The sequence below is a fragment of the Bos mutus genome, chromosome 11 (assembly GCF_027580195.1).
Source record: "Bos mutus isolate GX-2022 chromosome 11, NWIPB_WYAK_1.1, whole genome shotgun sequence".
Classification (NCBI taxonomy): Eukaryota; Metazoa; Chordata; class Mammalia; order Artiodactyla; family Bovidae; genus Bos; species Bos mutus.
Window position 1 is genome coordinate 1,364,156 of NC_091627.1, and position 14,713 is coordinate 1,378,868.

The following is a 14,713-nucleotide window of genomic DNA, read 5'->3' on the forward strand; positions in this document are numbered from 1 at the left end:
TCCCACATTCTCCCGACCACGGACCGGAGCCCAAGGGCATTGCTGTGACCGGCAGGAACTGGCCCCACACCCCTGTGGCCTCCTCGCCCAACCGGCTCCCCGGCTCATCTTGGCGGCTCCAGACTCTGAGGGGCCTTGCAGACAGAGCTGGCCATTCTTGGACACCCTCGTGCCAACTCCGAGGGCACGTCAGCTCCTCCGCTCTCTGGCTCGGGTGCGGTGCCAGCTGGGCCCAGCTTGCGGGGGGCACTGGCTCTTCCCCAGGCCCACACCACTGGCCTGCCGTCCACCCTGCCAAGGAGGCCACGGCTTCGAGCAGAGCAGAGGGCGGGGGCCAGGATGGAAGGCCACCCCTACCTTGACCTCTAGTGCGAAGGCCGCCCTGAACTCCATCTTGTGAAAGGGAGTTCCTTTGACCCATGTCTTCTGTGGACCGTTCAGGTGGCCTGCCAGTGCAGGAGATGTAAGAGACCTGGGTTCCATCCCTGGGTCGGAAGATCCCCTGGAGGAGGGCATGGCAACCCCCTCCAGTGTTTTTGCCTGGAGCATCCCAGGGATGGAGGAGCTACAGTCTGTGGGGTTGCAGAGTCAGACACGCCTGAAGCGGCTCGGCACGCAGGCAGCACGTGCCTCCTCTGGCCACGCGAATCCCCAGGGCACTGCAGAACGCCCCTGTCCTGTGCAGACCTCAGGGTCCCCTCAGAAACGGGGCCCGACCTGGCAGCTACAGGCCTGGCCACGTGACCTGGGCTCCCCTGAGGCGTGAGGGTCTCTGTCTCAGGGGAGTGCAGGTGGGGCTGGCCACTCGTCTCCTGGACCCCCCATCCTCCTAGCAAGCTAACTGGCCAGAGAGGGCCTGGCTTCACCTTTGCCCACTTCTCGGCAGGGTCTTTGCAGACGCCCCCCGCCACATTGGAAGTGGGTGTCTGTCCCAAGTTCCTTCTAGTGGCGGCTTGGAAGAGCCTGTCTGGATGGAGTGGGTGGGACTCCCAGTGGGGCTGTCCTTGGACTGAGACAGGGGTCAGGGGCAGGGACCTCCAGGGCGATTCTTGAATTCCGACCTCTAGCGGGGGCCAGATGCCGAGAGATCCCGTGGGCCTTGTGTCCCAGCCACGCCCTGACCTCCTCCCCCGAGAGGGACACTCGTACTGGAACCCGGCCTCAAAACCCTTCCGAAATGACAAATGAAGCAAACACATCTCCTAATATTTTTATTGTTCCTTAATCGGATGGTACAAAGTTTCCCTCTTTTTTACTTAAAAAATGTACTTTCCGCACACTGCTGCCCACAGGAGCATTTCTTTCCCTTTGGAAACCAGAGTTTCCCGAGAGGAGCCCTTCTCCGTGGTTACACTATTTAAGATAATTTAACGAGAAGAGGGTATTTCCTTTAATGATTATCAACCTCGATCATCTCTACTAGGGAGAACACTGATGTGTGTTTTTTTTTTCTTTTGAGAAACAAAAAACCATCCACTTATTAATCCAAACTACGGCACTGCATTTACAACATTCATGGCATCAGCTAAAGAGATACGTCACCACCTCAAGGGAGCAACAGACGGACACTGCACGATGGGGCTACGGGGTTCGGGGTCCGGACAGCGGGGGTCCACGCGCGCCGGCCGCCGCTCTGGGGCACTAGGCGTGGGTCCACGGGCTTCTCGGAGTCTCAGCACGGTTCATCTAAGACACGACACACGGCTGAGGACGGCGGTGGTGATGAGATGCAGCTACACGAGCCTACGTTGCCCCGCTGTCGCCGAGCACAGCCCGGACGGGGGTGGGGGGCGCTTCAATGAGACACGACACTCACGTCCATCAGGCTGACCACAATCTACGGACAAGTCCATGCTATCCTAACAGTAGGTTGTTCTCGGTGAGAGCTGGCCAACAGTCATCGCCTTATGTCTTGAGTATATTGACCAGAAAGGGGGACCGGGTGGGGCAACCGGGGAGCCCTGGGGCTGTGGTTCCAGCCGTCAATATGGGGGCTTCTTCCCACATCGGGCGCCCTCCGGCTGGAGCTGGAGAAATGTGGGGGCAACGCCTCCCCAGCCCCTCCCCACCCCCGAGACGCAGAGTCCACACTGCTGATGAGTTTTCAAAACGAGCCTTGTTCATCTCACCCACGTTACCCTGGCAGCTGTTCCACAGGAGTTTCCAGGCGGGTGAGGATGCAGAGCCTGGCCCCCCGGGGGCCGGGGCGGGCACTACAGCTCGTCAGACCGGATGACGTGGAAGAGGGTGACGTTGTAGAGGATCTGGTGGCCGTTGTTCCAGGCGTACAGCGCGCGGTCCTTGGGGTTGTAGTCCAGCATGGAGATGTGCGAGTACTTGTTCTGGAAGGGGATGTCGATGTACTCGTAGGTGGAGGCGTTGGTCTGGTAGGCGTAGTGAACCTTGGTGCCGCCCGAGTAGCCGTTGGTGACGTAGAGCGTCCCGCAGATGATGAAGGCCTCGCCGGCGCTGCGCTTTGGGTAGCTGGTGTTCCAGGTCTGCAGGACCTGCAGGGACACCGGGTCCAGCCTGCTGATGACGATGTTGCCGGCGTTCTGGTTGGTGGCGTAGACGGCCCACAGCCCGTTCTCGTCCACCATGAGGTCGATGTCCGAGTGGCCGCCCCAGGCGTAGTGGTACATGTTGTTGTAGCCGGCGTAGTCCAGGCTGCGCGTCTTGAGGATGGTCTCCGTCTTCAGGTCGAACCGGATGACGATGTGACTCTGGAACTTGTTGAAGTAGATGGAGCCGTTGTACACCACCTGCCCTGTGCCGGACCAGGGGTGTGGGAGGCGGTGGGACGTGAAGTTGTCCGTGGTCATGAAGTCCAGCATGGATTTGTACTCGCGGACGAAGCGGTTGTTGTGGTAGCCATCCATGTACCAGACCTGCGGGGACAGCGGACCCGTCAGTGGTGCTGAAGGAGGGGGTCCCCCCACCCCGGGAAGGCACCGCCTCCCAGACTGGGGCTCTGGCGACTCGGCGCCCAGGGCGGGAGTTGGAAGAGAGAGAGCAGACTAAACGAGGTCACGTCCCTCCTCCACACCCACGGGGTCCTTTCGCAGGGGCCGCCTCCCCATAGGGAAGGAGCGTCCAGTCTGGGGAAGGACACTGTGAGTATGGATGTGGGACCCACAGCCTGGCTGTGTGCATGGCCGGCAGGCATCCTCTGCTGTTCCTATTAGGTGGGTGGTGGCAGAACCCACTACAGGCCCCCGAGAGCGTCCATCTGGGTGCCCCCAGGCTGTGGGTTAGCGGGCCATCTGCCTGCTCCCTGCTCTCCCGGGCAAGGGTGCACAGCAGGTGGTCTGCCTCCTCTGGGAAGGCTGGCCCCCATCAGCGCAGGACATCGCCCTCCACAGGATGCTGGGCCGAGGGCACAGCCGCCTGGGCCCGCACGAGGACGCGTGCCCGCAGCACCGGCCAGTCGGTGAGGCTGACCACTCTCAAGGTCACCAGGAAGGGCGACGCTGGGCACCCTGGGGGCACGTGCGTCAGGCCTCTCCTTCCGTGCCGGCCCTCACAGCGGGCCGGACTGACTCACCGGCCCGGTGGGGGGACGTCATTAATTTGGCAGAAGGGATGCTGTGCGTATAGTCACGCCCAGTCCCAGGCAAGTGCCTCTCCCTGAGGAATCTGGGCTTCCCTGGGCTCTGAACGCAATCCAACCACGACAGCACCCCAACGAGGCCCAAGTTAGGGGTTACAGAGGAAGAGCTCTCCCATGATTGCTTAAACGCCAGTTGACTCGAAAAATGTCTAGACTTTGTACAAAACGCTTTAGTCATTTTCAACCAATCTGGGAGCAAATTAGAAAGCAATGCAGTTAGTCAGAGGAAAATCTGCCAGGCTAATGCCATTCCCGGTGCATCTGTCTGGCAATAAGACAGCTGCTTTATCCGTCAAGGGCTCTGCTGGCTGCAGCAGAGATTAAGGATGGGGGAGCTTTCAGACGTGGTTTTACACATGCGTTAAAAATTTAAAAAAACAACAAAAAAACACACCCTTGCTCCTGAGACACCCATTCAACGCTTAGAGACAGATGTGCTTTCTGTTTTTATCAAGATTCAAATACACACAGAGCTGGGTCTCCTCTGAGGCTGTTCATTGTCTTTGGTCTGTAGGAGCAGCCCTCAGTGCTGTGGGTTAGAGGGCACGCGGGGCTGGGTGGGGGTCTGAGAGGGCGCCAGAATTGCACAGATGACAGGTGGGCGCTCCTCTCACACCGCACCTCCTCTTGGTTGCCTCTCAGATGGGGAGCTCACTGCTTCTCTCAAGACTGAGCTCCAGTGACAGCCCCCTCTGCACCTTCTCCTAGCCCCCCTTCACAGCTCTTTGAAGATGCTCCCTTCTCTGCTGCCCCCATGAGTGGTGTGGGACCTGATTGGGTTCATGCGTCCCTGGACCTCTGTCCTGTGGGCAGAGCTGGGTGAAGTCAGCATCCAAGTTTTAAGGACTTTTAAACTATAAAGAAAGCTGAGTGCCAAAGAATTGATGCTTTTGAACTGTGGTGTTGGAGAAGACTCTTGAGAGTCCCTTGGACTGCAAGGAGATCCAACTGGTCCATCTTAAAGGAGATCAGTCCTGAATATTCATTGGAAGGACTGATGCTGAAGCTGAAACTCCAGTACTTTGGCCACCTGATGCGAAGAACTGACTCGTTTGAAAAGACCCTAATGCTGGGAAAGACTGAGGGCAGGAGGAGAAGGGGACGACAGAGGATGAGATGGTTGGATGGCATCACCGACTCAATGGATACGAGTCTGAGTAAACTCTGGGAGTTGGTGGTGGACAGGGAGGCCTGGCGTGTTGCAGTCCACGGGGTCACAAAGAGTCAGACATGACTGAGGACTGAACTGACTGAAAGGCCCTTTCCTCCAATCAGCTGGCCCTCTGGACACAGGGCCCAGGACTGGGCAGATGCAGCTGAGGGCGGGAGGGAGAGTTAGCACAGGCGCCAGATGCTTGCCAGCTAGCTCTCGGCCTGATGGTCTGAAGCCACTGTGAGCCCCTCTGTGTGGAAAGAGAAGCTCATCACGGCCCCCAAAGGCCCTGATGGCAGCAGGTGCCCCACTCCAGTCCTCTGCGTTCACTGCGGTCTCACCTCAGATGCCTTGTCCTCCTCTGCCCGTCCTGCGTCCCCCCGCCCGTCCCGCGTCCCCCGGCCTGTCCTGCATCCCCGCCTGTCCTGCATCCCCACCCATCCCTCATCCCTGCACGTCCTGCATCCCTGCCTGTCCTGTGTCCCCCCGCCCGTCCCGCATCCCTGCACGTCCTGCATCCCTGCCTGTCCTGCGTCCCCCGGCCCGTCCTGCATCCCCACCTGTCCTGCATCCCCGCCTGTCCTGCGTCCCCCCGCCCGTCCCACATCCCCGCCTGTCCTGCATCCCTGCCTGTCCTGCGTCCCCCCGCCCGTCCCGCATCCCCGCCTGTCCCGTCCCCTCCGGGATGCTGCCCAGAACCGCTGAGGCCTGGAACCAGTGTCCTGCACCTGGCTGTGGCCCCTGGGAGCTTTCACACCTGGAACAACCACACAGACCTTGTGGGTGGAGCCGGGTGTGGGCTGGTTACAGCCTCCAGGGGATTCTAACATTTGCAGGGTCCCTGAGACCACCCCTTCCAAACGCCCAGTTTGGAGAGGCCCAGAGGGAAGGGTCTCACCCAGGGTCAGAGGTCAGTCCACCGCACTCGCTGCCCGCCTTCGCTGGGCCACCTCCTCCCAGACCCCCGAGGCCGCCCTCTGAAATGCCCACGTGACCCCACAAATCAGGTTCCGTTTGCAGGCTCCGGTGGGGGGAGACAGCAACCTCCCAGCAGCTCGCTCCCGGGTGTGACCACAGCGCCCGCAGGGTGAACCACCACCACCCAGCAGGATGGCTCGGGCGGACCTGGGGGCTGAGAGCCTCTGGTTCTCCGGGCGCTGGTGACCTCAGGGCCATGCTCCACACAGGCGGAAGCCCCCTGTGCGTGTTGTCCTGCAGGAAGGATGGTGGGGCCCGGGCGAGGAGGCGAGAGCTGAGGGCACACAGGGGTAAGCAGCCAGGGCGACCCCAGGCAAGGGGCACCCAGGGCGGCACTGCAGACAGAAGGGAGGTCCCGGGCGAGTGGGAGGAGGAGCCCCCTCACTGAGGAGTGAGGGGCCCCCTCATTGAGTCTGAGGCCAGCGTGCCCCTCCAGAAGCGCCCCCATCCACGAGGGTCTTCTCTCCAGAAAAAACAAAGCAACCTGCGGATTCTTCCTCGGTAAACACCACGCCTAGAGCAGAGATGCCACACCTAGAGTGGAGGTGGCAACCAGCCCACTTAAAAGATGCTTACTCCTCGGAAGGAAAGCTATGACCAATCTAGACAGCACGTTAAAAAGCAGAGACATCACTTTGTCTAGGAAGGTCCATCTAATCAAAGCTATGGCTTTTCTAGTAGTCATGTATGGACGTGAGAGTTGGGCCATAAAGAAAGCTGAACGTTGAAGAATTGATGCTTTTGAACTGTAGTGCTAGAGAAGACTCTTGAGAGTCCCTTGGTTCTGCAAGGAGATCCAAGCAGTCCATCCTAAAGGAAATCAACACTGAATATCCATTGGGAGGACTGATGCTGAAAGAGAAGCTCCAATACTCTGGCCACCTGATGCGAAGAGCGGACTCTGATGCTGGGAAAGATCGAAGGCGGGAGAAGGGGGTGACAGAGCATGAGATGGTTGGATGGCATCACCGATTCAATGGACATGAATTTGAGCAAACTCCAGAAGATAGTGAAGGACAGGGAAGCCCGGCATGCTGTAGTCCATGGGGTCACAAAGAGTCGGACATGACTTAGTGACTGAACAACAACAACTCTTTTAGTTTTGATACTTAATTCCCATCAGACTGGTTGGTGTATAATTGTTTTGGTAATTAATGATAAGCACAATATCTTTTGACATTTTAAACTGTTTTGAATTATTTCTATAACATTAACTATTCAAGTAATTGTTTTGTTTCCATATCTTAATTTTAAATATTTTGAGATCAAGAATGATGTCTATTTTCTTTCAGTTTCACTGATTGTGATTAATAAATTGACTAATTGATAACTTAAATATATTCTTAAAATGTATAAAGGTAGTATTCAGATGGAAGGCAAGAGATCACATGAAAAGTTTATAGGACGATACTAACCCGCTTGCATTTTTCTTTACATTTAGAACCACAAAAAATAAAAGGTCATGAAACTTACTGGCTGTGACCATAGTTGAAAAAATAAAAAGAAGTATATGGGCCGGTCACTGCTGAGAAAATGGCTGCTTCTGGGCTGGGTGAGGACCACGGGAGCCCAGCACCCGACTGGCACTTAGTAAATGAGCTAACGTGCTTCTAACAGCTCAGCACAAAGGCAGGGGGCAGGAAAGCCCCCTCGAGGGCCCCTGGACAGGGGTCCCAAGGCAATTCCCCACCCCACTGTTAGCCACAGTCTCTCTTATCTCACCCCTGTGGCCTCCTGCACTGAAGCTGACACTGATTTATTTTTTTGGAGTGAGTTATTGGTCTCCTGTGTGTGTGTTTGTGTGTGTGTATGTGTGTGATCAAAATCAGACAGAGAAGGAAAAGATCAAAACACAACGGTGTCCTCCGGATCAATGGCCAGACCTGGGGACGTGTTGCTGTGCGCTGGCGGCTGTGCTGAGCTTACAGCTTGAGGCAGGGCTGCCAACTGCCCAGCGTCATGGAGGGCCCCAGGGCGCCCTGCCAGGAGCTGGTCCCCTCCCTAAGGAGCCGGCTCCCACCAAGGCCTCTTCCCACCTTCCTGCTTGCCCTCCGTCCATCACCAGGGCCCCCCTTCCTGGAGGGTAATCAAACTCATCAAGCAGAAAAGAGATATCTAATTTCCAAAAGCCTCCCTCACCACATTGATGGCTTTGAGAACTGATGTCTTCACGATAAGGGGGCTTCTAGAAGCCTGTGTACTCGCTACCTGAGACAAGATAATTTGACAAGTGCTCACTACAAAAAGAGCCCACTCATGGAAAAAGATCTTGATTGCAGGGAAAGATTGAAGGCAGGAGGAAAAGGGGACGACAGAGGATGAGATGGTTGGATGGCATCACTGACTCAATGGACATGAATTTGAACAAACTCCGGGAGACACTGGAGGACAGAGGAGCCTGGCATGCTGTGGTCCATGGGGTCGAAAGAGTCCGACACAACTGAGCGACTGAACACCACCACAAAAAATAAAACTGACATTGACCTGGGGACCAAGAGGCACATCTGTGGTGTCAGTTGGGGTGGAATCCTCCAGCCTGGGGTTCATCGTCCTCTGCAGCACCAAGGTCATTGGTTCTGGCTCGCGGATCCCAACAAGTCTGCTGGGTCACAGGGTGTGTGTGACCCAGCAGGAGGTGGGGACAGGGCCTTGGAGAGGAGGGTGAGTTGGGAGACAGCCTGAACCTCAGAGGTTAATAAATGGTTGATAAAACCACTAACCAGCCTTTTCTGAGACCTTGGGCAACTCATGTGAGGCTTCTGGCTCTGGTTTTGCCATCAGCAAAGGGGAGACAGATGATATCTGGCTGGAGGGCAGATGCGGGACTCAGCGAGGCCAGGCACGGGAGCGCAGCTGAGGGCTGGGCACAGCTGTCGCTCCGTCCGGGAAGCACTGCTTCCTCTCGCTATTCCAACATGTGCACACGATGTGCTCTGTCGGCCCCTGGCACATGGGACCTGCTCCCGGGGTCTGCCGCCATCACCTATTTTCATGTCGGCATTACTGATATTTCCACGCACATCTGTGACAAGAGCACACTCCTAACCGAATTCAGAACCAAAGTGGCATTTTCGGGGAGGCGGGGGAGGGGAAGAGGATGAAATTGAAGAATAGGGTAACATTCGGCCAATTAAATCGTTTCCTGGTAATTAACTGGTAATTCATTGGCCAATTAAGCTGTTAGAAAACATCCAAGCACCAGCTCCCTGTCACGACTCAGAAAATAAAATGAAAACGAACATCACCCCCAGAATCCCCGACTCGGTCGTTTCCCAGGTTTGCAGCCTGTAGACGGCCCTACCCCCCAGAGCCCCGCGCCTTTGCCCCCAAGGATGAGGTGTGGGAAGGGGCTGCTGGGGAGGTGGTGGGGAAGGTAGAGGTTGTTGAATAAAGAAGATGCACAGGCCACTAGGAAGCGGGAAACGGTCCCTCAGGCGTCTCCCCCAGAAGGAGGACTGTGCCAGAGGCACCGTGCAGATTCTTGACTGAAACAGAAGCCATCACGCCCTCTAAAGGGGGCGGGGTTGTACAGAATCGAAAGGAGCTGGGCCGGGGAGGTAGAGCGTCTAAAGGGGCGGGGCCGGGGAGGTAGAGCGAGTGAAGGGGGCGGGGCCGGGGAGGTAGAGCGTCTAAAGGGGCGGGGCCGGGGAGGTAGCGCGTCTAAAGGGGGAGGGGCCGGGGAGGTAGAGCGTCTAAAGGGGGAGGGGCCGGGGAGGTAGAGCGTCTAAAGGGGCGGGCCGGGAGGTAGAGCGTCTAAAGGGGCGGGGCCGGGGAGGTAGAGCGAGTAAAGGGGAGGGCGGGAGGTAGAGCGTCTATAGGGGGAGGGGCCGGGGAGGTAGAGCGTCTAAAGGGGCGGGGCCGGGGAGGTAGAGCGTCTAAAGGGGCGGGGCCGGGGAGGTAGAGCAAGTAAAGGGGGCGGGGCCAGAGAGGTAGAGCGTCTAAAGGAGGAGGGGCCGGGGAGGTAGAGCGTCCAAAGGGGCCGGGGCCGGGGAGGTACAAAGACCAAGTCTCAAGATTCCTTCCCTTTAAAAATCCTCCAGACCAGGCTCAGGAGCTCACATTTCTAACCTTTCTCAGTCTGCCTGCGGAGACTTGAGGTTTTTTTTAAGTGCTTCTTTTCTAAACGTCTTTTAGGCAAGGGGCTAGATAAGAAAGGCCCCGGGCTGATGGCCGGTTCACTCTGGGTGTCAGCGGTCAGGCTGGTGGACCACCAAAGGACAGGGAAGCCACAGCGCCTCCCCTGCCCTGAGAACCAGAGCCCTGGGCGTGCGGGAGCTCCCTTCGGTGGAAGGCTCCCACACGCTGCGGTTAGGGTCGCCATCCGGGCTGAGCCGGCTGGCGCCACCCTCCCAGCCACCCTTCTGCTCCCCACACCCCGAAGGGACGCCAACCACAGAACTCGGCTGCCCTCCCCCCACCCCCCACACCCCCGCATCCCCATCAAGACAGATGTGGCGCTTGCTCGCCTCTTTCCTTTTATGAGGTTTTTACCCAGGGGGAAGAGTCTAGGAAAAAAAGAGCACGGCTTTTTCCCTAAATCAAAGGAGAACATGAGTTTCTATCAGCCATGAAAGGAATGGCAAATGAAACACAAATGAGGAGTCATTAAAACAAGAAGGCCTGACCACTCTCTTCTCAAGGAGCGTGGGGGCAGGGCTGGGAGTGTGGGAGGTTTCAGCCCAGAGGGCCCCCTTGGCTCCCAGGGGCAGAGCCGCGCCTGCGGAGGGGGTCGCAGGCCTCCCCGTCCCACGCCGTCCCGGCCACGGTCATCCTCACATAGGACCCGCCCTGCAGTCTTTGACTCGGGGTTAGCACTGGGACCTTAGCAAGGGACCCGGGCGGCTCCCTCAAGCCCCCGGAACCCCTGCCCCCTTCCTAAGGGGGCTCATCCACAGATTCCACAGACCCAGGCCCGATGGAGGAGTCACTTACCCTGTTATCACCTTCTGGGGCCAGGGGGTCAGTCATCCAGGAACCAAACCTGGAGCCGGAGGTCTTGATGGTCACAGGGTCACTTATGCCGGTCAGCTTGCCACAGGCTGGAAGAGAGGGCCCAGTGCGGGACGGTGAGTGCCTCGCCCAACGCCCACGCCACCCCGCCCTCGGCTGCGACCAGGTTTGCCTGCCCTGCTCTTCCCAGGACAACCTCAGCCCCAAAGGGCAAAGAGGCCATCCCCTCCCTAAGGCAGAGAGCACCCGAGGCCAGGGCGGGTGGGGAGAGGCAAGTGCAGCCCTCCAGGCCTCAGGCAGGGGTGGGATGCCAGAACTACATCTCTGGGGTGGGGGTTGGCCTTGCTCAGGCGCCGTCTTCTCCTCTGGGAAGTGGGGGCAGCAGCACCTGCACCTCCTAAGGCTGTTGGAGAAAGTCTACCCAAGCCTGGGTGCCAAGTGAAAGGGCCGGACAGTCAGAACCAGACCAGGAGAAGGCTGCTCCTTCCTGCTGGAGGGCCTGTGAGCTTCCCCGCAGGGCTACGGCTCCTTACTGCCTGGAAGAGGCGTCCGGGGCCAGGGGGCTGGAGTGTGAAGGCATTGCCATGACACATGGGGGAGACAGCGCCCTGGGTGTGCCCTGGGCGCCTTCCCGTCACACAGATGGAGGCTGGAGGCTGACCGACTGGCTGGGATGTCCTCGGGGTCACCCTGAAGCTCGGGCAAGGCTGAGCTGAAAGCCCGCACTCCCAGGTGTCCAGCAGAAATACCCCTCCTGCCACCTGGATGCCAACCTGTGCACATGGCCCTGAAGTCTTCAGGAAAAAGTGAACTCAGCTGGCCTCACAAGGACAGAAGGCTCCTGAGCCACCAAAGCCCAGTGGCCCCTGGGCGCAGGCAGCGGCAGGCGCTGCCTGTGGGGTCGTTGCCATTTGCAATGGCCTCCCTTTCCTCCAGGCCCGGCCTGCGTGTGTCCCTGGCTCTGCCCACTCTGCTACACTGCCGCCGTATTAGCAGACGCATAGGTTGGTCTGCCAAGCTCAGAGAACACCCGCGCGTTTTCCGATCGCCTGTGACTTAACCCGGGGGACTGTGGTTTAGCTGGGGGTCGTCCCACCAGGCGAGGCGGGCCCAGCTTCGGGAGCTGGTCCCAGGGAGAGGCCCACGCCCATTGCTGCAGTGTCTGGGGCGCCTCCCACTTTCTCCCTAAAATAAAGCTGGGTGAGTACAGCCATAAACATCACTGAACAAGACTGGAGAGATGGCCCCCCCGCCACCAACACCCCGTCTTGGTGTTGTCCTGACAGCTTGCATCCGGGCGCTGCAGAGGCTGTGGCAGGGATCAGGGGCCGACTGCAAGCAGAAGAAACGCGGCTCTACCCCCAAATTCCGTCAAGTCACGCGGCCCCACTCCCCGGGCTGCTGCCTCTGGCCCAGATTTGAGAAAGGAACTCAACTATTTTTACTTGTCCATCCCTTCCCAGGATCTATTTTGCCTGTTCCCCTTTCAGGAGTAATTCCGAATTTTCCTTTTTAAATACTGTCCTCTCAGGGCCCCGGCCCTCACTGGTGCGGCAGGGAGGCGAGTCTGCAGACAGGCTGGGGTCACTGCAGAGAGCAAGTCGGCCCAGCCCTGTCCACACCCCCATCAGCGGAGTACAGATGGATGTTACATCCAGGTTAGCCCGCGTCTACGGCGCCCAGAAGTGAGGAGAAAGTAAGTGGGTCCTTGGAAGTCTCGAGAGCGAGCGTGGTCTTCCCTGAGAGCCCCAAAGGTCTGGAGTCCTCCCCACTGCTGAGCTGGGACGGTGGTCCCATCGGCCCCTGGAAGAAGTCTCAAGGCACCATGACCGACCCCAGGGCACCACGGTTCTGCCCCGGGGGGATGCCCGCTGGCACTCATTACAGCACGCCTCCCAGCGAGATGTCCCTCTCACCAATGCTCTGCCCCACCTTCACCGGCCACACCCAGCCTGGGACGCGCTCCCCGGAAGGGGACAGACTCCCCCGAAGGGGACGGACAGCCATCCTCTACCACACACTCGGAGGGCGAGCACGGCGGGTGGACACCCAGCACGACTCGTTGCTGGCCCAGGTCTCCGCTCCCCCGCGACTATGCCTGGGCTGAGCCCCCAGCAGGACAGCCAGACCACCCCCTCTTCTTCTGTGGTCACCTACACTGATGCTGCTGCAGGGCCTGCCTCCTTCTGGACCGTACCCACCCTGCCTCCCGACCCAGGTGGGGCCTGCACACCCTGGGGCGTAGACCTGGATGTCTGGGTTTCACCAGCCCGACAGGACACCCCGGGATGCCCGTCCCCCGCAAGGCTCAGCCTGGAGCTGTCCAAAATGAATGAATGAATGAATGAATGACTCGCCTCTCAGGAGCTGAGAGGGATAACTGTGCGCCTGCCAGAGCCCCCCACCTCCCCTGCTTTGCCACTGACCCGGCAGAGGGACGGGTGGACGGGCATAAAGGTAGGCCGCTTCCGAGTGCACCCTCCTTATCTGTCAGGAGGACACCCTCCTCAGAGGCAGGCGTGGGATGAGCCCAGGAACCAGCGGGAGCTCCTAGGAGGATGCCTGTCACGAGTCACGTGCCAAGGACTGCCGTGGCCACAGGCTCACACTGAGACGGCGGCTGAGTCCAGGAGGGGCTGCCCTGGGCGGTCCCGCCGGTCCGGCCCCCGTGGCTGCGGAGAGGGGGAGCCGGCGGTGAGGGCGTCCGTGGCAGCGCAAGCCCCGCTCCGCCCTAGGCAAGGTCTCCCCCGGCCCCTGTGAGGGAGCCTTATAGTCAAGGAGGTGGACGGGCGGAGCAGGGCCCCACTGCCTAGGGGGCCCCGCTTGCCCAGCTCCTGGTTACAGGCTGGCTCTGCTCTCCTCCGGGGCTGCAGGCCGCCGGCCCTGCTTGAGTCACAGAGTTATTTTTGGTTCTCTGTCCAGACTGGTTCTGCCAAGACCTGGGGAACTGACAGGATCTAAAAAAGCCCCACGGCAGAGCCGTGAGGCCGAGCCTTGGCACATTCAGTTCACCGAAGTGTCCCTCACCTGTCAGGAGCGCTCGGGCTTCGGGCAGGGGGTGGGGGGTTGGGAAGGGGACAGGCCTGGGAAGCCAGGGAGGGGCAGCAGGTGCGTCTCAGAGGAGGCTGGTGCAGGGGGCACAGCACCCCCAGCTGGGGCCCCTGAGAGCCAGGATGGTCTGGGGGAGGGGGGTGCCTGTCCCCAGCAGCCCCTCTGCTGAAACCCTCGGGCGCCCACTCTTCCTAGAAGGAGGTCACTTCTGAATATGCGCACGGTCTCTGATGGGCGCCTGAGCAGGCCCAGGGCGCCGTGCCCACCCAGGAGTCGGGCCAGAGGCGAGACTGAGGGGCTGATGGCCGAGAGGCAGGCGGACAGGTCCCCAGACTGCCCACTGGGTCTGTCTCCCCCGGTCCCAGCTTTTATCCCGTCCAGACTGGGAAGAGTGGAGCTGGCCATGCTGGGCCCTCAGACAGACAGGTCCCTGCAGACAGACCACCTGGGCGGGGCCGCCTCCCTGCACAGTGAGACACCCTGAAGTCCCCTCTCAAAGCTCAATGTAAATCCTCGTGTGCTCATTTATCCACTGTCCGTGGCTCCGTCCAGGCCCCTGGGGAGGAGGTAAGGGCCCTCCTTCCCTGCCTCCTTGACTTTTGACTCAGAGGCCTTGAGCACTGGAGGTCCAGGACGGATGGTCTGACTTGGGGGAGCCCTAAAATTAGCTAGTTCCTGTCTTATTTTGGGATTCCCAGGTGGTGCTGGTGGTGAAGAGCCCGCCTGCCAATGCAGGAGATGTAAGAAACTCAGGTTCCATCTCTGGGTCAGGAAGATCCCCTGGAGAAGGGCATGGCACCCACTCCAGTACTCTTGCCTGGAGAATCCCCACGGACAGAGGAGCCTGGCGGGCTACAGTCTAAGGGGTCACAAACAGTTGTACATGACTGAGTGCACATACACGCACCTCTTATCTTACAGACAGGAAAATTCTGGTGCTAACGGGACATGTGGACGAGTGGCTCTGCGAT

The 14,713-nt window shown here is 59.1% G+C and overlaps 1 protein-coding gene across 2 annotated transcripts in view; it reads right to left on the reverse strand.

Annotated features, from left to right (window-relative positions):
• Positions 1-1,194: 1,194 nt before the first annotated feature.
• OLFM1 (olfactomedin 1) overlaps positions 1,195-14,713 on the reverse strand; it is a 38,701-nt gene continuing 25,182 nt past the window's right edge. For both annotated transcript variants that reach the window (XM_070378674.1, XM_070378673.1), the window contains exons 5-6: positions 10,674-10,780; positions 1,195-2,888 (exon numbers count right to left, since the gene is read on the reverse strand). In XM_070378674.1, the coding sequence (XP_070234775.1) occupies positions 2,214-2,888; positions 10,674-10,780 (782 nt within the window). In that variant the 3' untranslated portion in view covers positions 1,195-2,213. The remainder of the gene's footprint in view (positions 2,889-10,673; positions 10,781-14,713) is intronic.